Below are 22,738 nucleotides of genomic sequence, written 5' to 3'. Positions count from 1 at the left end.
CCCATCAGCGTGGGCTCAGATTGTGGTCATAAATATTTTGTACTTGTAAATTAGGATTCATATGTGTAAAATAGATTTGTGTGTGGACTCCATAAAGCACCCCCCCCAATAGCCAAACCCACCTGTTCTCTGATTGGATAGTTACATTTGTGATTGACATGACATTGGCCAATCAGATGAAAGGAAGAAAAACTGGGTCAAAATTCGTACTTGTAACTTGAGTGCAGAGTTTCACACGTATTTTTTGGCTAAGTCCACACACAAATCTTGTTTACACACACAAATCCTAATTTACAAGTACAAAATATTTATGACCACAATTTGAGCCCATACGTCAAGATTTCTGACTGGGAACTCACCATTGCCCCGGCCCAGATTTGTAGAAAGGTACAATTCAAGCTTTTGACAGCGACCTCTGTGTGTGGACCCTGATGGGCTGCGGAGCTTCTGACTATAGACGCGCTACCATCCACATTTGCACATGGACAAAGATTTTATTTTATTTAAGACGTCTTCATTTATCTGATTTTTTTTTTATTCAGAACTATTTATGTTGCACAGCTGTTCCTGACAGACTGAAAGTGAAAAATCACAGAGTCCATGAAAACTACAGATAAAAACCAAAGAGGAGGAGCTGTGACAGAATATGTACGGAGCCCCGCAGGGGACATGGGAGGAAAAAAATTAAGACGGACTTTTGCGAGATCTCGCAAAAGTTGAATTCCAACAATGGCGGCAGCTACTTAATGTAATATTACTCTTTCTGCGTCACAAAATACACTTTTAAGATATTTTGAGGCGTGAATGTAGTTGTGTAAACGTCAGATATCTGCTCGGTTTACAAGACATCACATATGCAAAAGTGCTCCGACGTTTTCGGAGATGTATGAAACTTTTGCGAGATCCCGAGTTAGTTTTGCGAGATCTCGCAAAAGTCCGTCTTAATTTTTTTTCTCCCATGTCCCCTGCAGGGCTCCGTAAATATGGGACATAAAAATGAATGTAAGAACACTTCAGTGGGGTTGGAATATATCATTTATTTATTGAAGGTATTTATTTTAATTCCAAATCTGTATGGCCTTTCATTCATACTTTCTCTCACCTTAGGATTTGTACCTTAGTTTTAGCATCGTTTACATTTAATGTTGAATCCATACAAGAAATCAAGATGTTTAGTAATGTTGCTTAAATTGATATACAGAACAGAGAGTAGCAAAGAAACCTAGATTTATGTAAACATTGTCATATTATTGGTTAAATATTTAGGTAACTGCCATGTCGGGTAAATTAAGCAAAGTTAGGATGATCATTGTTCACATACTTGTAAACACTACTATCTATTATTAATTCTTAGGTGTCATCCTGATCATCCTTCTGTCCACCAGGAAACATTATCAGCTATTTCTCAGGAAATCTAAATTGAATCTGAATGACATGAGCCTCTTTGTTTTTACAGTAAATGCTACTGTTTCATGCTTTTTTCGTTCTACACAGTGCAACAGTAGAGTGTGGCCTGAGGCTGGCTGTGTGATCGTGCAGTGGGAAGAGGTGATTCTGGTAGCAGTAGTCTCAAAACATCAAACATCCTCGGGCATTCTTCCAACCTGCCAAAATAAAATCATTTCAGTTAATAAAGGAATGCGTTTATTGTGTGTGCTGCATGAGGAAGCATGTGATGAGGAAAGCGTTCATTTAGATCTAAACCTATGCAGGACAAAAAGTGATTGTGAATGGAAGATAAGACGAGAAGATGATCTTCAATCCGATATTATTTATACAGCGCCAACTCATAACAACAGTCACCTCTGTACTGTAAGGTAGACCCTACAATAACACATGCAGAGGAAAACTCAACAATCATACGACCCCCTATGGAAGAAACCTCCGGCAGAACCAGGCTCAGCGAGGGGCGGGGCCATCTGCCATCAGCTGGGCAGTGTTATTATTTTTCATGTAGCAACAAAATGACCTTCTGATACTCAGAGTGAAAAGTTGCAGAGAATCATTGCTTAACTAAACTGTCACAGAATAATCTAAATGTATTAGTATTTACATGGTAACTGGACTGATGGCTCTGCACTTTTCTGCTCTCCTGGAGGACTCAACGCGCTCTATGCAACACGCCACATTCACCCAGTCACACCAGCACTTTCTTCTTTCAGTGCTGTTTAGCTAACATTCACGATGGATGCATCAGAGAGCAACTGGGGGGTAGTATCTTCCCCAAGCATATTTGGCATGCAGATTAGTGGGAGCCCAAACCAGTTGAGGTGGTTCAGGGATCTGACAAGGATGCCTCCTGGGCGCCTCCTGGGTGAGGTGTTCCAGGCATGTCCCACCAGGAGGAGGCCCCAGGGCCCATATTTCTCGGCTGGCCTGGGAACGCCTTGGTGTTCCCCGGATAAGCTGGAGGAGGTGGCTGGGGAGAGGGAAGTCTGGGCTTCTCTGCTTGGGCTGCTGCCCCCACGACCCAGCCCCGGATAAGCGGAAGAAGATGGATGGACGGGAGCCTGGATCAAACCCATAACCTTCCAGTCAGTAGCTGACCTGCTCTACCACCTGAGCTACAGCCAACCAACATACCAACTTGTACTCGTACCTCACTTATTTGCTGCATAGCGCTGTTTGAACGTTGATGAGGGATGTTGGGACCTCGAGGAAATCCCACCTTAATTTGTGTAAGTGGGATTCAGACCAAAGACAGCTGTGACGATTCAGTAATTTGTTTTGAGGTTTTCCAAACACGTAAACACTTAACAGTGGCGATATGAATACAAAACACTATTTTCCTGTTATACAGGAATTTACCAGGAATATGCACATTTACTTGCACAGCCTGGTGATGCTCGAGATGTAACAAATAACCCTTGCATCCCATTTAGAAATGACAACTTCACCGCCTCATTGTTACTTTGTGACCTGTTATATAATGTATATTCTGTGCCTGCTGTCATAAATGCCTCATGGTTTTAATGCTCTCCAATGGTTTGATTTCTTTACTGCTGGTTTTTAATAACTTTACTTGAACCCACTTGCAGACCTCCAAAGTCTGACCCGGTGACCTCGCTGTCGTGACGTTTCCATGAAAAGTGACCAGGGTGCCATTAAAGGTCCCTGGTTATATTTTTGTAAATATGATTAAATATGGAAACTTGCAGGAGTCCTGGATGTTTCGTTAATATTTTAATTAGCCAATACTTTGACATGTTTTGATGCATCTATCCCTGTTACAGGTTTCATGCCCTCACATCTCTGATGTCGTCATGTTTACACTTTCATCAAGACTGGACAGTGTACATCCACGCGCCAGTATTATGTCACATTAATAGTACCACCCAGTGGCAACATGCCATCAACAGTAGGTGATAAACATCCACTATACAGAACTTTTTCCGAGTGATGTGAAACACACAAACATATAAACACTGTGTTTTGTTGTGTATTATAGAAGCTAGATTCAACACGGACACAGACTTTTGCTCCCAGCTTTAGGAGGATTTACGAGATATTCCACAGACCTTCAGCATTTATGACTTTCTGTCCACCATCTTGGTTTTGAGTAAAACAAACTACCCATGAGTGGCCAATAGTAAGCAGAGATGAAGGACTGGCGTCCACTGTGCTGGCTGATATGCAGCTATAACAAAAAACGCATGCATAGCAACCACTATAAAATCTGATGCTTACTGAGAGTCTGGCAAATATTAGGCCGCCCTCATAGTGCCACCAAGTAACAACAGGAAATCAGCATTAGGTAACAAACATCATGTGATCTACATGAAACCTTATCGATATTTAGAAATACTGATATAGTGAGAAAATATTGTTAATTTTACTTCTGTCTCCTCAAAACTATTTGTTAGAAAGTAAATAACAACCTTGTAATTAGAATTATTCATAGTGATTTTATGAAGCTGTTGTAAACATTCTCCCAGCAACAGAAACAAAGATGCAGCCAAATTACACACACCTGAGAAGGTTAATGGTAGTGTGTATAACCAGTCTCACCCACAGTAGTACAAAGTGGCCTCTTCAGTGAATGTGTAATGTTTTGTGCTCTCTGCTTTTCATATATGGATACAGATACAGCATGGTGCAGGTACAGAGGCTTCACCATTGAAGCGGTTGCTTGATGGTTTCCAGTTTATTAGGTTTGTCCTGTATGATGAGTGACCCGCAAACTGGCCTACCATTGGAGGGTTGCTACTGCAGGCTCTTTGTTGCATACAAACAAAGCTTTTTATTTTATATTTTTAAGATATGAAACGGCACAGCGGCAGTTCAAACCTGTTTTTGTTCAGTCTTCTTTGTCCTGAGTATGTGTGACCTCAGAGCCAATGAAACAAAAAGGTTTTTTTCCTGCTAAACGTGTATACAGACTCAGAGGCTCTGAGAAAAGCACACACACACACACACACACACACACACACACACACACACACACACACACACACACACACACACACACACACACACACACACCACTACCCCCTACCCTGTCTTTCCACCAGCTGCTGCTGTCTGACAAGCTGATGATGACTGTGTTTTTTCCCCTCCTTGTTTCAAAGTATGTTGGAGCAGATGGCCCGGAGAGGCAGAGCACGGGAATGTGTTAGAGAGACTGCTGGGGAATGTGCCAAGTGTGTGTGTGTGTGTGTGTGTGTGTGTGTGTGTGTGTGTGTGTGTGTGTGTGTGTGTGTGTGTGTGTGTGTGTGTGTGTGTGTGTGTGTGTGTGTGGTTTCAGTTCGCGTGCCTTCTCACTGCCCTCTGCCCTTTATGGCGCCAGCTTTACTTCCCCTTCACTCTAAACATCTGGTGTCTGGGGTTTACAGAACACGCACATGTAGACACACACACACACACACACACACACACACACACACACACACACACACACAGCACAAAAAAGCTAGCCAGCAGGGAAAAAGCTCTAAACTCGTTTACATCTAAAAGAGCAACGTGACTCGATTAGTGTGAAGTGCAGAAGTAAGAGTCCACCGACTCTGTGGTTCAACAAAAATGTGTAACGCTACGCAACATGTAAATAAAAAGTGCAACACCTTTCATACAAAATACAAAGTTCACATTTATTTTAAAGGGTTAAAGTTTTTGAATTGATACGTTCAGCACGTTTCAGCATCAGCTCTGCTCTGTGAGCTCTGGAGAACTAAGGAGGACGTTTGAAAGCAGATATTTGACGGGCACATTTCAGTTGCTTAATAGTTGGACGCCATCTTTGTCCTACTTTTTCTTTGATACTGTTCAAAGGTTCAATATATCTGCATATAAAATAGACAAAGTATGCAATGCTTTTGTTAAATGTCTTGAATTAAAGGTGAAATTCTGAACTTTCTACACATTTTGATTGTTTGATTTAAACTTAGTTGTGTTGGTCTACAGAAGCAAAATGACCAAGTCCAAACACTTATGGCCTGACTGTATAAATACACAGCAGCCCTCTGGATTTGTTTCAGGAAGGGTGTGAAAACACTGACAAATCAAACCCTTGTGAAAAGGAAGCAGCCAAAGTAGCTTTAAGTTACTTCTAAAATATTTCTGTGTTTCAAACTTTTTATTCTCTTGCTAATTATGTCTGAGCACTCAATGTCACAACCACTGTACTCCTCCAATCACAGGACTATATGAGGACTAAGATTACTTCACTTTATATACATTTGTCCAATTTGGTTTTATTTATACAGCACATCAACAGTGACCTCGAGGCACTTTATACTGGAACCCAATAATAAATAACAGAAAACAGAGAAAATGCCCAAACTCAGATGACCCCCTATGAGCAGCGGTTTCCTCCCTTTTAACAGGAAGAAACAGGCTGATGGAGGCGGAGCCATCTGGCACGACCGGCTGGGAGTAGGGGGAGGAATACACAGTAATGTAGATTTTACACCATCTACTAAAGTCCCCTGTACACCAACACAGTCACACCTGGATCAAACAATGATGTGATGGAAGTTCAGACTTTTATCTTCAATTTGAGAAATTCAATTCAAATGTATTTACACACATCAACAGTCGCCTCAAGGCGCTTTACACTGTAAGGTAGACCATGCACTAATACAAAGGAAACCCCAACAATCAGATGACCCCCTATGAGCAGCACTTTGGCGACAGTGGGAAGGAAAAACTCCCTTTTAACAGGAAGAAACCTCCAGCAGAACCAGGCTCAGGGAGGGGCGGGGCCATCTGCTGTGATTGGTTGGGGTGAGAGAAGGAAGACAGGATAAAGACATGCTGTGGAAGAGAGACAGAGATTAATAATAACCAATAATTAAGTGAAGAGTGGTGTATACACATGGTGAGGAACAAACACTCAGTGGATGATCTGAAAATCCGCTGAGTGTTTGTTCCCATTCTGGGAAGCCCCGGCAGCCTGGTCCAGCCCTAACTATATGCTTTAGCAAAAAGGAAAGTTTGAAGCCTAATCTTGAAAGTAGAGATAGTGTCTGTCTCCTGAATCCAAACTGGAAGCTGGTTCCACAGAAGAGGGGCCTGAAAACTGAAGGCTCTGCCTCCCATTCTACTTTTAAATACTCTAGGAACAACAAGTAGGCCTGCAGAGCGAGAGCGAAGTGCTCTAATAGGGTGATATGGTACTACAAGGTCATTAAGATCAGATGGGGCCTGATTATTTAAGACCTTTAAGTTTCAGGGAGTTTTTAGGACTTCCTGATAATAGTGGCTCAAGAGTTGGGAGTTCGCCTTGTAATCGGAAGGTTGCCGGTTCGAGCCCCGGCTCTGACAGTCTCGGTCGTTGTGTCCTTGGGCAAGACACTTCACCCGTTGCCTACTGGTGGTGGTCAGAGGGCCCGGTGGCGCCAGTGTTCGGCAGCCTCGCCTCTGTCAGTGCGCCCCAGGGTGGCTGTGGCTACAATGTAGCTGCCATCACCAGTGTGTGTGAATGTGGTGTAAAGCACTTTGGGGTCCTTAGGTACTAGTAAAGCGCTATACAAATACAGGCCATTTACCTTTTAGTTTCTCAGCATCATACATGTCATGTCTTAAAAATATCACTTAAAAAGCTTATGTGTATTTTATGTGTTTGTATTGAAACAAACATCTGTAGCCTGCTGCTTCTGTCTGGCAGCCTTAAACAGTTCATGCAGTACTTTTGTTAAATCCCCTAAAATCCTCTTACACTGTGTCTGCTCGCAGACCACCACAAACCAAACAAAAGCAATTGAAGTATAAAAAACACAAAGAAAGAAGAACTGAATAAAGAAATGTAAAAAATATTGGACCCCATGGAGAATGCAAAACACAAACTGGGAGACAGAACTGAGTGACATGGAGCGCTGATGTAAAAACACCTGAGGAGTAGAAACAGGTGAAAAGAATCGTTGGAGTCTCTGCAGCCTAAGCCTACAGCAGCATAACACATGAATGATTAGTTATACTGCTAACTATTGGCTTTAATAAGGAAAGTCATTAGCCAGTCAGCAGAGTGGGTGTCGTCTCCTGAGTCCACACTGGTGGCTCTGTCCACAGCAGCCTGACAGCTACAGTTCTACCAACCTGATTCTCTAAATGTTGGGATGCTGTCTCAAACATATATAAGAACAGAATGCGATGGTTTGCAAATCTCATGACGCCATATTTTACAGAAAACTGTTAAATAAACTGTTTAAATTGAGACATTTTACTATTTCCTAAAAAATGAGCTCACTTTGATGGAAGCATGTTTTAGAAGCTCAGGAGGTAGACTGTGTCATCTAATTGGAAGCTTGCTGTTCCAGTGTGCATGCCAAATATCCTGGAGCAGAAAACTAACCCTAATCTATCAGAGTACAAATGTGGGTAAATGTTAGACAGAAAGCACTTAGGAAAAAGTGCTAGCTTGAGCAGGTGAATGAGGCACATTATACAAAGTCACGTGAGTGCTCAGGCAGAGCAGAAAGATGCTAAGAACCAGTGCAAAAGCTGCAACGGGAGGAACAAAGTAAGTGGTGCCACAAGAAACAGCTGGAGGAACATTTAGCAGCTAACCAGATTAACTGGCAACAGGTAAGTTACATAAGGCTGCGAGTCAGTCCTGGATGATCCTCAGGTGTAGACATCGTTCTGTCATGGACGTCTCTGTGAACACGCAGCAAGCGCTCATGCAAACGAGCGACATGTGAACATGATGCAGAAAGGCTGCTGTCATCGTTTGACCACAGCTCATTAAAACTGTTCTGCAGCCCTCGTTTAAAAGTCTTCATCTATGACACTTTGATGGAAAAGCACCATCGAAGCTGGAGGGCAGATACAGGTTTTAGACCAACGTGTGCTCCCATGTAGCCTAAAACAAACAGAGTGAAGCTGTTCAGCAGCAAACTGTTCTACACAGCTTTGAGTTTTAGTCTCGCTTATCTTTCTTGATGCTTCTCTACAGTAAGCTGAGAGAAAACATTTGAGTGCGCGTCCTGCTCCTGTCAGCAATCAAACACTCTTCAACAACATCTCCAAACGTTCTCTGAGAAGCGTTGCTGCCATCAAACACTTTTCTTAAACTGGCACATTTTCTCACGTTTCACCTGCTTTCTGTGTTGTAAAATGTGAGTTTATGACAGTTGTTCCAAAACGTTCACGAACTTTTGGAAACTACAGGAAGCAAAGTTAGCCTGCAATGTGCTGTTCTGGGATAACGTGGTACTGTGGTATCTTTAACATATGATGGGGCCCAATCATTCAAGAACGTGTGTGATAAAAGTTAACTGTAAATGCATGTTTATGGGAGTTCCACCTCACCTTCCTCTTCTTGCTCCTTCCCTCGGCCTGCAGGGTCCGTGTGCACTGTTCAACACACTGAGAGAAGCTCACGCTGCTGTGATCTGAACTGTAGTCCAGCTCCGCGAGCTGAGCCAGAGACAGGATGTAATTGCAGGCTATACGTAGGATCGCCAGCTTGGAGAGCTTCTGCCCGTACGAGTAACACGGCACCTAGAGCACGGTCCGTGGTTGGAGGAAGGAAAAGAGAAGGAAATGATTCTCCTTTAGCCTCTTCTCGTTTGTCTAAAGTGTTGTGCTGTTTTCAAAGAGAAACATATGGACTTATCCTCTATTACTGTTGTTAGTGCATCACGTATTAGCTCATCACGTGGTACCAAAGACAAAACCACATTTTGATTAAGTCTTTGAGGTTTAAGGAAACCATGGTTTCACACTTCCAAACCTTTTCACCATTAATGGAAGTGAGTAATATCAATCTCCACATATGACCTCACAATGCAGAGAGTGGAGCCTCCAGAGGGACAGTGATAAGTAGTGTAGTTAAGGTGTTTACGCCGTCACACAGCTACACTGAAACAACTCGTGTTGTAATGTATTGTGAAATAGATTCAGAGATATACACGGAGAAGCTTTACTTTACAAACTGAAGACATCAAATATATGAAGCAGGACATATGGAATCATGTAACTAAAGAAATAAGTCTAAATATGTCTTATATTTGAGCCGCGCTTCGCTTTGTCCACAGTGCTTAGTCTTCTCTCAGTGAGCTTCATGAAACAGCCACCTGACATGGATTCACCTCACAGGTGAGCCTGTCGGGGTTCACCTGTGGAGTTGGGACCATCAGGTGTGTTGGCAGCAGTCAGGTTGGTGCACAGCTGACAGCCTGTTTGACAACTGTTAGAATTCATATTATGGTAAGAACCAATCAGCTAAGTAAAGAGAAACAACATCAAGAGCTATGATGAAACTGACTCAGCAGCTCTGGGAACCCCATCAGACTGCTGGAAACCATTCCAGGCGACGACCTCGTGAAGCTCATGGAGAGGATGCAGAGAGTGAGCAGGAATCACAGCAAAGGCTGGATATGAGGAAGAATCTGAAATCTAAAACATGTTTGCAGACATTTCACAGCTTTTGGGTTTAATGCATAACTCCACATGTGTTGATGCCTTCAGTGAGAATCTACAATGCAAACAAACAAAGGCTGAGGAAAACTTTAGGATGGTGGACAGACAGTCACTCATCTACCCAGGTTTTCATCCTGTCAGCGTAGGAGTCGGTGCGACACCTTCAGAGTTTCTTTTTAGGGAGATGATGTGTGTCTCTCAGAAGATGAACCTGGCTGTCAACCAGCCATCAGAAAACATATATTTGTACATAGAGGGACATTATAAAGTGTGAGTCTGACCTGTTTCCTCAGAGCCTCGAATGCAGCACTGATGGTATGGACACGGGTCCTCTCCCTGGCGTTTGCTAGCAGCCTCCTGGTCTGCTGGATGGCTTTGACTTCTGGAAGATGCCCAGATCGATCAGGACTCAACCCAATCCGCTTCCTCAGAGACTCCTGGTGAAACACGGGCCATGGGGTTAGGCCTGGAGTTAGCACACTATCACTGAGCTTACCCTCTAGGATGCATTTCCTACTTACTCTGGCAGCAACCTTTGGATCGTGGACTATCTTAAACGTTTTTTCCTTTTATTTGATTACTTATCAATCAATTAAATATATATTCAATTCTTCCAGGAGTCCTCTTAATCTATAAAAGGTGAGAATTTTTGTGAAATCATAAATGGCTTTTAAGTCTGACAATTTAACCCTAAGAACATGATGTGGAGAAGTTAGTCGATGACTTGATTGGCCACATTTCATTGAACAAGTTTCAGTTGATTGGACAATTAATGAGGTCATTTGCTTCAGTTCACTGAGGGTTGCAAACATTATGCACAGCTCTCCCAAGGTCCCACCACAGCATTTCACTTCAGTGTAGCTCAGGAGGTAGAGCAGGTCATCGACTGATCAACACTTTGGTGATTCAGCCCAGCCTACATGCCAAACGTCCTTGGGTAAGGTTGTAGTTGGTGGTTCACACATTGTTTCTGTATTTTGGCTTATTTTGAGGTCAGATGAAAAATACCCCTTTTGGTTTATCCGTGGCTGCATTTAAATCGTTTTAAACCAGCTAAAGACCAGAGGACTGTTTATTATTTACTGGCAATTAAAACCTTTGAATTTAAAGAGGGTGTACATTCTTTTATACACGATTATATGTGAAAGGACATATTCACCTTATGCGAAGGGACCTGTGGATCCATATGTTCGTGACACTCGGAGGACTGTGAGACTCTGGCGGCAGACTGGCCGGGAGGCGCCTCTAAGGAAAACACCTGGTGACTGGCTGAGTTGCAGGTTGATGTTGAAGGAGGGAATATCGACTGAAGGCCCAGTTTTAGTCTGCTGGACAGAGGCTGGGAGATGGAGGTGGGCCAGTGGGAGATCTCTGGGTTAGAGAATGAGGAGGTGGGCACCTGGGAAACTTTGGAAGCATCAACAGGCACATTACTGCCAATTCTCATATCTATGGCACCACCACTCTGAGCTGCAGCCATGTCTTCTTTTAATCCTGACAGAATCCCCGTGGTACTGGCCATCGGCTCTTGTGACATCATCAGGTGTCTCTTGAGTGGAGCCAGCTTGTGGACATTATGCGACTCCATATGGGCGTCATCTACCCAGTCTGCATCAGTCACGTCAACTGTGTAGGTGTTCATCCTGTCGGGCTCGGGGCCATTGAAAAACCTTTTAGGTTCGCGGGACTTCCTCTTGAACTTCTTGTTAGTGCTAGGCACAGAGACCTGCTGTGGGTCTTTGTTATCAGGTCTGTTCCACATATTACTCAGAGGAAGGGGATTCTTCATTTTGCAACAGTTAGGGTAACAAACAGGTAACGTAAAATCGGATTTGAACACAAAAAACGGTGATATTTGGAAATGTACATGAACTACAAAATCTTAAAAGTTGTCCAGTAAATCATTTCAGTTCTTTCACTGTGTAGGAGCGAGCATCAGCTGAGCCTTCACCTCCTGGAAGAATGTGTTTCACTACTGCACAAAAAAGACTTTTGGTCCCAGTGTTTCATTCAGGAATACACCGTTAGCTTATTTCATTGCACAGACAACTGCACAATCGTGTGCATTACTTCAGTTTTACAAGCAGGTTTTCTGTGGCTCCACTCTGTCTTCATAGCAGTCTCTGAATAATCCACGTTAGTACATAAAGCTGTGTAACATCTGCTGCTCAGTACAAGTTGTCCCTCTGGATGGAGAAGTGCAGAGCTGTAAAGGTTTCTTTCTGTGAATGCAGTCCAGGCCTCAGAATTGGGGTTACAGTGGAACTGTCTGAGCGTGGCTCCAGTCAGTCTGCATAGCAGCACCGTGAATAACCCACACTGATACACACACTGAGCACAGATACGCTGGAGTGCAACTGCTGGACATAAAAATGAGAACAGCGCATGAAGAAAGTAGCAGCTCTTCAGGAGCACAATCACACACACGCTATAAAACCACTTATTCACACTTTGCAAAGCAGCCGGGGGAGCAGACTCTCGTTACAGTTGCAGGATTTAACGAATAACTTTACATACTCTGCGTAAGTGTCAGCATGGTACCGGACAGAGTCACACGGTAGTTTCCAAACACCTCAAACTTCCCTGAAGGAGTGTCAGCAGCAGTTGCGGTGATACCCCCGGGATCGATCCATCCCTCGGCGAACTTCTGGGCCCTTCTTAAGGAAAGCTCCGGTGAGCTGAGGTTGAAACTCGGTGCGCTGTAAGCAGTGGCGTCGATCAGTGATTTGCTCTCCCGGCGTTAAAGACTGAGAACTAGTTCACTGCCTGGACTCGCTCAGTTGTCACCGCACACATCGGCTCTGGTCCTCCGCGTCCTCCTGCTTCACTGCACGCGAATACAACCTCGCGCTCCTCCAGCTCCAGTCGCTGGCGTCTGACTGGCTGGAGCCCCCCCTCCCCTCCGCGCGCGTGCACACGCACACACGCACGCGAGGAAGGATTTGCACATTGGTTTGTTGACGTTTTGTTTTTTAACCACAACTTCGCTGTTGTAGCAGGACATCCGCGACGAAACAGATCAACGGTGCCATACGCTGGCACGAGACTCACGAGCTGAGGCGCATGTGCTCATACGACGCTGCGAAACTTACAGTAAAAACAAATCTGCGGACGGTGTTTCAGTGTACCTGTGACTGGGATGAGACAGTTCATCTTCCCCGTGTAACTTGCTCGGTGCCAGCATTGAGGGGTAGGGGCGCCGTGAAAAAACGTGGATACCGCAAACCATGACAGCCCTAAAAGAAATGGATCAATATCCTACTTAGGTAAGTAGATATTTTTGCAGGGGTATATGATGATAACATTATTAGATTTTTTTTTTACATTGATTGGTACCAAATACAAAAAAATACGTTAACTTTTTGGAAATGTCATCTATAAAAAGTATTTTTATAACTTAAACATTTTTATTTGTAACATTAAGTATTGATAAATATTACTTAAATATTTTTTCAAACAAAGTATAGCCAACTAAAACAATCTGTCGTAGGCAGTGTGCAAAATATAATAGACACCTTTCCAAAAATGCTCTGTTTATGTGAGTTATAATGAATTATTATTACAAAATACATGAAAAAAAAATCTGTCAAGGCAAATGGCAGGACTCAAACTCAACCTGCGTTTATTTACAGAACCCCGATTCTGTACATACAGTAGTGAGAGGAAGGGGGCGCCAGGGGATCCAGGGAAAGGGAAGCAAACTCTTCTGTTCACAGAGCCGGTCACTCGCACGTCCCAGATCAAACTCCATGCTGACGCTCCTCACAAACACACTCATCACCCAACAAGGGTCCAAGGTGAACAGCAGGAATCCGACTCAGCCGCCACCTTAAGTGGTGACCGATCAGATGAAGATGATGCGCAGCAGGTGAGTTGATTGTCAGCAGGTACGTAGGAACCCGAGAGAAGTACTGTCCAGGCAGGGAGGAGTGCAGAGAAAAGAGACACACACAATAACAAGCAGTGACAGGACACCAGAGAGGACTGCAGGACCAAGACAATTTCCCAAGGAACCTCCTGCAATTAGACACATTTTTGGCAAAAGATTTTACTTCTTAAGAAATCAGTGGTGCTGGTTCAGTGTCAGGAGTGTGGGTCTGAGGGGATGGGAGTGGGACAGCTGCCTAAGCCAGAGATTAGATCAGTATAGGTCTTAAATAATCAGGCCCCATCTTATCTTAATGACCTTGTAGTACCATATCACCCTATTAGAGCACTTCGCTCTCGCTCTGCAGGCCTACTTGTTGTTCCTAGAGTATTTAAAAGTAGAATGGGAGGCAGAGCCTTCAGTTTTCAGGCCCCTCTTCTGTGGAACCAGCTTCCAGTTTGGATTCAGGAGACAGACACTATCTCTACTTTCAAGATTAGGCTTCAAACTTTCCTTTTTGCTAAAGCATATAGTTAGGGCTGGACCAGGTGACCCTGAATCCTCCCTTAGTTATGCTGCAATAGGTGTAGGCTGCCGGGGATTCCCATGATGCACTGGGTGTTTCTTCTTCACTCACTATGTATTAACAGACCTCTCTGCATTGAATCATATCTGTTATTAATCTCTGTCTCTCTTCCACAGCATGTCTTTATCCTGTCTTCCTTCTCTCACCCCAACCAATCACAGCAGATGGCCCCGCCCCTCCCTGAGCCTGGTTCTGCTGGAGGTTTCTTCCTGTTAAAAGGGAGTTTTTCCTTCCCACTGTCACCAAAGTGCTGCTCATAGGGGGTCATATGATTGTTGGGTTTTTCTCTGTATCTATGAAGCGCCTTGAGGCGACTTTTGTTGTGATTTGGCGCTATATAAATAAAATTGAATTGAATTGAATTATACCATGGAAGCACGTTGGCACATAAGTGATGTAATACATATATGTATTACATTTCACATTTGTAATTGGTGCAGGCAGGTGCATGTTGGCTAAAATAACAGAAACACATTATTTTCTGTTAGAACTGAAGTAAACTAACTAATATTAAAAAAGTCAAGCAGTTTCTCTCATGTGGACTTTGGTATAAGTTTCATTTCCATCTGTCTGTCTTTCTTTTGTGAAACATCAGCTCTCAGCATCACCTTGGAGCACGTGCACCTGAAAGAAACCAAACCAGTCTTTGTTGGCAAAAACAAAACAACACTAATGCCATGAAATAAACACATTTATAAGTACCTTGTGAAGCAAACGTTGATGGTGACATGTTAATACTTTCTGTCCCTGTCAGTCATGGGACCTTAGATTCATCACTTTTCTCCCCCTTAGGGCGCTTCTGAGCAGGGGTGGGCACATGAGAAACTGGGAGGGCCACACCAGTAAGCTGAACTCTTATCTCTTTAGATCCTACAATTAACAGTACAGATGTTGCAATCAGGCAATGAAAATGTGAAATAGGCATAGTGAAAACACTAACATGAGAAACCACGACTAAGGAAAAGCAACAAGCAGAAGAGATTTGTCCGGGTCAAGAAACACGAGGAGTGGACATTAGACCATCTGTGCTTTGGTCTGATGATGTCACGGTTCTGGGTCATTGTGACCCAGCATTTTGAGTTCTTGTGTTTTGGTAATATGTTATATTATGGTTTTTGTTCTGAGTCCTTGGTTGTGCCCTTTGGATTATTGTGATTTAGCTTTCAGGTTTAGTTGTGCGCGTGTGTTTATTGTCTTGTTCCCCAGTCAGTCATGTCTCATGTAACTCTGGTTCCTGGACTCTGTGTTCCCCCTGTTCTCTGTCAGTGTTGCATCTCTGAGTCCTGTCAGTTTATTTCCTGTTTTACATTGAAGGTCTTGTCTCATGTTAGTGTATTCTGTTTTACTTCCTTGTCTTGCCCAGTTACTCCCAGCTGTGCTCTCCCTCTGTGTTTCGTTCCCTCGTTATCCCTCTGTGTATTTAAGCCTTGTCTCCGCCTCTGTTAGTTGCTGGTTCGTCTGCGTGTCTTCCTGCCGTGTGTCTCTCCAGGTTCCACGTCTCAGGTTTTTGTAGCTGTTCCCAGTTTAGGTTTTTGTTAGCATAGTTCCCTGCGATGCTTTGATTTGAATTTTGCCTTTCGTTATTAATAAACTTTCTCACAGCTACGTTGCCGTCCGTGCTTGGGTCCACATCCTTCATCTCCCGACAATCTGCCCTGCAGATCATGACAGATGAGTCCAAATTTGAGATCTCTGGTTCCACTGTGTCTTTGTGCCATGCAGAAAAGGTGATGGGATGGTCTCTACATGCATGGGGCGATCGTGGCTCAAGAGTTGGGAGTTCGCCTTGTAATCGGAAGGTTGCCGGTTCGAGCCCCGGCTTGGACAGTCTCGGTCGTTGTGTCCTTGGGCAAGACACTTCACCCGTTGCCTACTGGTGGTGGTCAGAGGGCCCGGTGGCGCCAGTGTCCGGCAGCCTCGCCTCTGTCAGTGCGCCCCAGGGTGGCTGTGGCTACAATGTAGCTGCCATCACCAGTGTGTGAATGTGTGCGTGAATGGGTGGATGACTGGATGTGTAAAGCGCTATATAAATACAGGCCATTTACCATTTACCATGTTTCCCACCGTGAAGAGTGGAGGTGATGTGAGGGGGCTTTGCTGGTGACACTGTTGAACATTTATTCAAAACTGAAGGCACACTGCACCAGCATGGCTACCACAGCATCCTGCAGCAACATGCATCCCATCTGGTTTGCATTTGGTTGGACCATCATTGATTTTTTTGATTTGATTTGATTTGATATACCTTTATTAGTCCCACAAGGGGAAATTTCATAAGGCTGCCGACCTATTGCACGCAATGGCGGCGCCATCTTACCCTCCGACCATACATACATTACACAAACATCACATGGGGAAGACAGGTCAGAGAGGTATAACAATGGAAAATGCACCACATGAGGAAAGATAAGGAGAAAAAAATAACTCCCCCCAGACTGAGCTCCAACAGTTTGAGAACAGAAAAAAACACCTCTGCATATGAAAAACCTCTTAATACACCAAAGAAACACATGACAAGCAACAGGGGGGTAAAGGGTGAGAGACAGCCGAATTAGACAGTACATCCGGGCCTGCGTGCGCTGGTCTCCTTGATCCACCGTCAAGGGAATAAGCATCGAAGGCATTTGGAAAGGGAGGGGGGATGAGTGTGTGCATATCAGTGTATATGTATGTGTGTGTGTCCAGAGTTCAGCTGAGACAGTGTCCTTTGCCCTGCCAGGCTAAGTAAACAGTCTTCCAGCCAACCCAGGTGGCCTTGCATGGAATGGGAAGGAACAGACTCAACACAGTCGTTATCAGGGTGTTGTTGTTCAGCTCCAGCCTTGCAGCTGGCACCAAAGGGGTATGCGCATGAAGTGATGGTGCTTTTTACTTTAGTGCGAACAGCTCATATGAATTTCAAAGCAGTTCTACAGTCCAACACTGGTCTCTCAATCTCCCGTTGGAGAGCCGCGAGCTTCGCCATACTTGCGTTCTGTGATGTTGTCATTCTTGTGCTCAAGGAGCCGATTCTGAGAACTCACGACAGTGGGCCTCCCCGAGATGTCATCCAATTTGCGCTCAGAGATGTTATTCTGAGTATTCACGGCAGCCGTAGCCTCTCCAAGATCTTATCCATGCTGCACTCAATGAGCCCATTTTGAGAAACTCACGCCTCTCCCATCGTTCCAATCCCAGCGGGCAGCCTTGTGGGGGTTTGAACAGCCAGTTCCACTTTCTCAAGCCAGCTCCGATCAGCCAGAACCCTGTTATCATGGTTCCGAATAGGTAGATATCTTCAGCACTCAGGCTCACCCGAGCCCAAACTTCTCGTTGAGAAAGGGGTGTCAATTGCATTTAAGGACCAGTTTTCAACAGGACAATGACCCCAAACACACCTCCAGGCTGTGTACTAGAAGAAGTATACTAGATGGCGGCGCGCACAGACGCAGCGGCTCTATGCTCTCCACTTAGGTGCCTTTCTTTTTGGTTTCTCCACTTTTTCTTCTTCTTTTGTTTTCCTTATTGTGAAGCCACATTTTCCTACAACCATCTGGAATTATGCAAGATCGGATATAACAGCCAGATCCCCATTACCAGTGATTATCAGAGGGTGCACAACATCCCCCCGGAGATAGCGAGAACATCGGGTGCTCTGTGGATTGTTATCGGCTCTGCCAAGAAACGCAGGCGGCGGAAGGAACGCAAACAAAAGCGGGGATGCCTGCCGGGCCTGCTAGCCAGGCTAAAGAGGCAGCCTTTCAAACCACCGCTCCCGAGCATCTTTCTGACCAACGCACGGTCGGTTGTCAACAAAATAGACGAACTGAACCTACTTCTCGCCGCACAGCCAATCGTCCGTGACTGCTGTGTCCTGGTCGTCACGGAGACATGGCTCACTCCGCGAGGCTCCGCCTACGACAGCCGTAACGCTCCGACAATCCATCAAGCGGTGGTAGCTTAGCAAAGTCGTACTGAAACATCTGACAGATTTTCGAGCGCCGTGCACATAAAATCAGTTCGAGGTCAGTAAACACAACCAGAGTTCATACATGAGGCACACGGGATTATAAGGAGCTCTGTCAACTTTCAGAAAATCAAAGGATTGGTTTTAAGTGCGCCGTATTTTCCAAACAACACGGTAATAACGACGGCCCGCTAGCATGCGCTACCAAAAATAGTGCTTTGTTGTGTATCTGACGGACGAAAGCTAAACCAGTTCCACACCAGTGAAGCTGCATTTTTACAAACCAGTTCTGGTTCATGTTTCATTCAACGATCTGCTTGCGCTCTTCTCATTCTGCGTCATCATCCAATTCCACCTGTGATCTTGTGTCACCATTGCTCCCTGAGCTTTGTGTTGGTTCTTCACCTGACAAATAGGACAAACATGACAATAAGAATAAAATGTGGAGCTGCTTCAGTGTGTCTGTCACTTTGTGCAGATCTTGACTCATCAGTAATGTTTGTAGGCTGAGTGCGTTTTTAAAACAAGTTGTGCAAACTGCACTACAAGGTGGAATATTTGCAAAATCATGACTATGACCTATGAATACGTCAGTGCCATTAAGATGAAATTATTGTGTCACCAACATTTTAAAGTTAGACATATAATTCTAACAGCCTCTGTAATCTAATATCCTGGCTGCTCGAGGCTCCGTTTTCTCTGACAGCTTCAGTTAGATTAGAAACGCTGCTCTGAGACTGAGAGAACTAACAGTGCTGCCTGCTGTGCAAACACGTTATTCATGGTTACATACAGTTTTAGACTGATGTGGGACAAAGCCTAGCATAGCCTGTAACGTTATTGTGACGGACACATTTTATGTGTCAGACCCAGGACCCTGAGCAGTTATGGACTAATATTATGATGTATGTATTTTGTATTGCTGTCCCTCGTTCTCCCTGCTTGTAGACGTGTGTGTGTGTGGCCCTGGCAGGTGATTGGCCACACCTGAAGACCTTGAAACACCTGCAGCTGATCAGGCCTGTCGGAGGAGCTACTTGAGAGTGTGGTGGAGCTCTCTCCGGCGCTGGATCATTGCGTGGCTTCACGTCAGTCTCTCGACCAGTTCCTAGTTTGAGTCTGCTGCATTATTGTGTGTCTGACGGCTTCCTCTCTCTTATGTCCCCAGGAGTTACGGGGAGACGAGAGGACAGCGAGCACGGGGTGCTCATCACGGAGAAGCGGAGACAGGAGCACTAGCACTGAGAAGAGCACACGTCACGGGAGTCGGGAGAGCACGGGATTTATTGTCATGTCTGTCCATCACTGTAAATAAACGCACTGCTTGTACATAGAGCACCGCGCCTGGGTCCTCCTTCCCTACACCCCCACGGTCTGCCAGCCAGACCGTGGCATTATGAGTGAACTTGGCTTTAAGTGACTCACAGGTTTCTCTGAAAAATACTTTCTTATATCCAGAGTCTTCCTCTTCGCTGCCGTCCTCCTCCTGGCAGCGCAGGCTTGCCGCTGCTAAAACTCAACAGAGCTCCCTGAAAGGCTCAGCCAATCACATTGGCCATATTTGTCACATGAGGTAGGACTCCAGTGACAGATCGCTTTTTTTTCTTCTTCCTATCAGGTTTGTTTTTCTTTACTCGAAGAGATCAAATTATTGGTGGGGACAATTCAATAATCGCTGGATATTGGTGGGGACATGTCCCTTCCGTCCATGCCAAATCGACGCCCTTGCCCGAATCGATTCAATCCATGATTCGATTCGATTTGGGGAAATTTGGCCTCAGTCAGCAATATTATAATTTAGATCATGCATCTGTATAATGAAGACACTGGACTCAGCAGTTCGAGTGAAGTTCACCAACTTTACTTCGTTTCCCGGAAGTACACCCCCCCCCCCCCCCACACACACACACACACACACACACACACACAGCCTTATGGGTACAGTAGTCTCCCGCTACACCTCCTCCTTTTAGCTAAAGACACACTTCATAATGACTCACTCAGCTCACAAGAACAGGAGTGCAGAGCATTATCAAACGTTAAAATGATACACATCCCTCACTGGTTCACTTACATTTAAACGAAACACACAACTGTAAACATCTCTAACAGCCTAAGCCAGCTTTGAATAGGCCATGAATGGATGCCTTCAGAGAATTACACATCCAATCTTACAGGAGGTCTCACCACTCGACCAGATCTGGTAACAGTCCCTGTTGGTGTGAGGTGGCTCCTCTCCTTAGAAAACCCGTCTGTAGATCTGGGAGCACTGGCAGGTCCAACTACTGCTCCAGTGGTTCCTTCAGTAGTAATCCACACCTTCTGTCCTGACTCTGTCTGCGGTTGTGGTGTTTTGCCTGCTCACGCCTCCCCTCCTCATCCTTCCTGCGAAAAGCCTGTAGGTCGGGCCACTTTGGCACCAGCTTCGCTGCAGCTTGTGGCAGAGAGGTACGCAGGTGTCTCCCCATGAACAACTGTGCCAGTGAGAGCCCATGTTCCAGTGGGGTGGCCCTGCACGCTAGCAGTGCTCTGCTGTAGTCACAGTCCTTTCAAGTCTTTAATGGTACGAACAGCACGTTCTGCCTCCCCGTTGGCTTGGGGGTACCTGGGGCTGCTCGTTTCATGTGTGAACTGGTACTCTTTAGCAAAGTGCTTGAACTGTTCTGATGAAACTTGCGGCCCGCTGTCCGATACCACAGTCTCGGCAACTGCATGTCTTGCAAAGGCCTCTTTTATAGCATTAATAGTGACCTCTGCTGTTGTGTGTCTCAGTTCAGCAAGTACCACGACCAGATTTGGTGTGTGGTAGTAACAGGTAAATGAACTTTTTTTTTTAATGATTTGAATATATATGAATGCTTGTGCATGAATACACAAACAATACACATATGCTTTCATGCTTTCAATTGTGTAATTTACGTGATCTAGGTCAGTGGTCTCCAACCTTTTTTGCGCCACGGACCGGTTTATGCCCGACAATATTTTCACGGACCGGCCTTTAAGGTGTCGCGCATAAACACAACAAAATAAAACTAGTACCGGTACCGAAAAAAAGAAGATTTATTCATAACACACTGAAAAGACCCAGGAAAACCGAGTAAACGATAAAAACGATAATAAAATAACGCTGAAAACCGATAAAAACCCTGAAAACCAGACATTTCAGACCTGAGCCTCAACTCTCGCGGCCCGGTACCAAACGACTCACGGACCGGTACCGGTCCGAGGCCCGGGGGTTGGGGACCGCTGATCTAGGTAGCTCTGCTTTGGAAGTTCAGTTCAAGCTAGAAATGTGTTTTGAAGTTTGTACGTGTTTTGTCTCTAGGGGCCACCGCATATATTTATATATAAACATATACAAATAAAACCACTTTTTTTTAACGTTAGTAATTCCTTTTGTGCATAATTTTATATTATTGTTAATAATAAATGAATTAAAGCAACAAAACAACCTGCAGAGCCGGTTCTCTAAAAAGAGCCGGAAATCCCATCACTACTGGACTCAGCACGTTCGGGTGAAGTTCACCAACTTTACTTCGTTTCCCGGAAGTACCCCCCCCCCCCCCCCCCCCACACACACACACACATACACACACACACACACACACACACACACACATACACACACACAGCCTTATGGGTACAGTAGTCTCCCGCTACAGCATCAGTACATTTCCACATTTTTATATCTATAAAAAGGAAGCTGACACTTGCCAGACTTTATCAGAGCTGTGAGCATCACAGCAGAGGCCTTTGTGTCAAAGTAACTGAAGATAAAACACAGAAAAACATGAAGGTGATTTTCCTGTTCTGGGATTTTATAAAAATATTCTGCAGTAGATCAAAAAACGAAAGAAAACCATTAATCAGCATATGAACATTACCTGATGCTGCTGAAGTGAAGCAGAGCAAAGTTACAGCGGTTTGATTAGAGACACAGCTGAGTGTTTTGCAATTTTGCACAATTTTAAAAAGTTTAAATTTGTTCAGTATTGAACAGCAGAAATGAGGTTTTCTTTTCGGAAGTAAGTAAAAGTAAAAAAACAGCGGCCCACAGCGCTGCAAACAACGGTAGACTTGTGCGTAACAAGCAAGCGAATAATGCAGAAAACAGATTTTTAGACGGAAACTGTTCTTGAAGTACAGAGAGAGAGAGAGCTGTGCATGAAGTGTGGTGGAAGCAAAACAGCGAAAGTCAGAGTGAATTCATGACGATGCTGATCAAATGTGAAGCGCAGTTTGCTGCTTCTTTTGCTGCTGGTTTGGTGAATTTTGGTTGGAGAGAGATAAAACCTGCAGCTCAGAATCAGCGCAAAAAGGGCGCAAACACAAAGCGCCGGCCCGCCGAAACAGTGTCCGTGCCTGTGGGACATCTCACTGATCCTGATGCTGTTTACGTCTTTGTGCAGAATCCGTGTTTCTGCTCTCATTTACGGTTTTAGCTGTTTGGTGGTTGTTGAAATTTTGTGAGGTTTAA

The 22,738-nt window shown here is 44.6% G+C and overlaps 1 protein-coding gene and 2 long non-coding RNA genes across 4 annotated transcripts; 1 reads left to right on the top strand and 2 right to left on the bottom strand.

The window, feature by feature from the left end:
- Positions 1-1,022: 1,022 nt before the first annotated feature.
- Positions 1,023-12,896, bottom strand: atoh8 (atonal bHLH transcription factor 8). Of its 2 annotated transcripts, none has more exons than XM_086261745.1 (5): positions 12,379-12,896; positions 11,021-12,221; positions 10,143-10,298; positions 8,749-8,940; positions 1,023-1,604 (listed from the first exon to the last, which is right to left on the bottom strand). In XM_086261745.1, exons 2-5 carry the CDS (start codon positions 11,648-11,650, stop codon positions 1,578-1,580), a joined length of 1,005 nt encoding a protein of 334 aa, XP_086117871.1. In that variant the 5' UTR covers positions 11,651-12,221; positions 12,379-12,896; the 3' UTR covers positions 1,023-1,577. The 2 variants fall into 2 exon arrangements, with proteins under 2 accessions (XP_086117871.1, XP_086117880.1); XM_086261754.1 differs by having other exon boundaries at positions 11,021-12,218.
- On the top strand, positions 12,229-16,063 carry LOC147338381 (uncharacterized). Its single transcript, XR_015124697.1, has 3 exons — positions 12,229-13,127; positions 13,494-13,729; positions 14,432-16,063. It is a non-coding gene; the product is annotated as an uncharacterized LOC147338381 (long non-coding RNA).
- Positions 13,440-18,347, bottom strand: LOC147338380 (uncharacterized). The gene is made up of 3 exons (XR_015124700.1): positions 18,131-18,347; positions 15,018-15,185; positions 13,440-14,939 (listed from the first exon to the last, which is right to left on the bottom strand). It is a non-coding gene; the product is annotated as an uncharacterized LOC147338380 (long non-coding RNA).
- Between the last annotated feature and the right edge of the window lie 4,391 nt (positions 18,348-22,738).

The sequence above is a fragment of the Aulonocara sp. 'chitande type north' Nkhata Bay genome, linkage group LG2, assembly GCF_057382095.1.
Source record: "Aulonocara sp. 'chitande type north' Nkhata Bay isolate Kocher_YH1m ecotype deep benthic linkage group LG2, A_spYH_male_GT1.1, whole genome shotgun sequence".
Classification (NCBI taxonomy): domain Eukaryota; kingdom Metazoa; phylum Chordata; class Actinopteri; order Cichliformes; family Cichlidae; genus Aulonocara; species Aulonocara sp. 'chitande type north' Nkhata Bay.
This window is presented reverse-complemented; position numbering and strand designations above follow the sequence as displayed.

Coding starts and splice junctions, on each gene's coding strand:
- atoh8 (XM_086261745.1), bottom strand. CDS start 11,650: ATGAAGAATCCCCTTCCTCTGAGTAATATGTGGAACAGACCTGATAAC. Junction 10,299..11,020: donor CACAGGTCCCTTCGCATAAG/GTGAATATGTCC, acceptor GTGTTTCACCAG/GAGTCTCTGAGGAAGCGGAT. Junction 8,941..10,142: donor TCGAGGCTCTGAGGAAACAG/GTCAGACTCACA, acceptor ACCGTGCTCTAG/GTGCCGTGTTACTCGTACGG.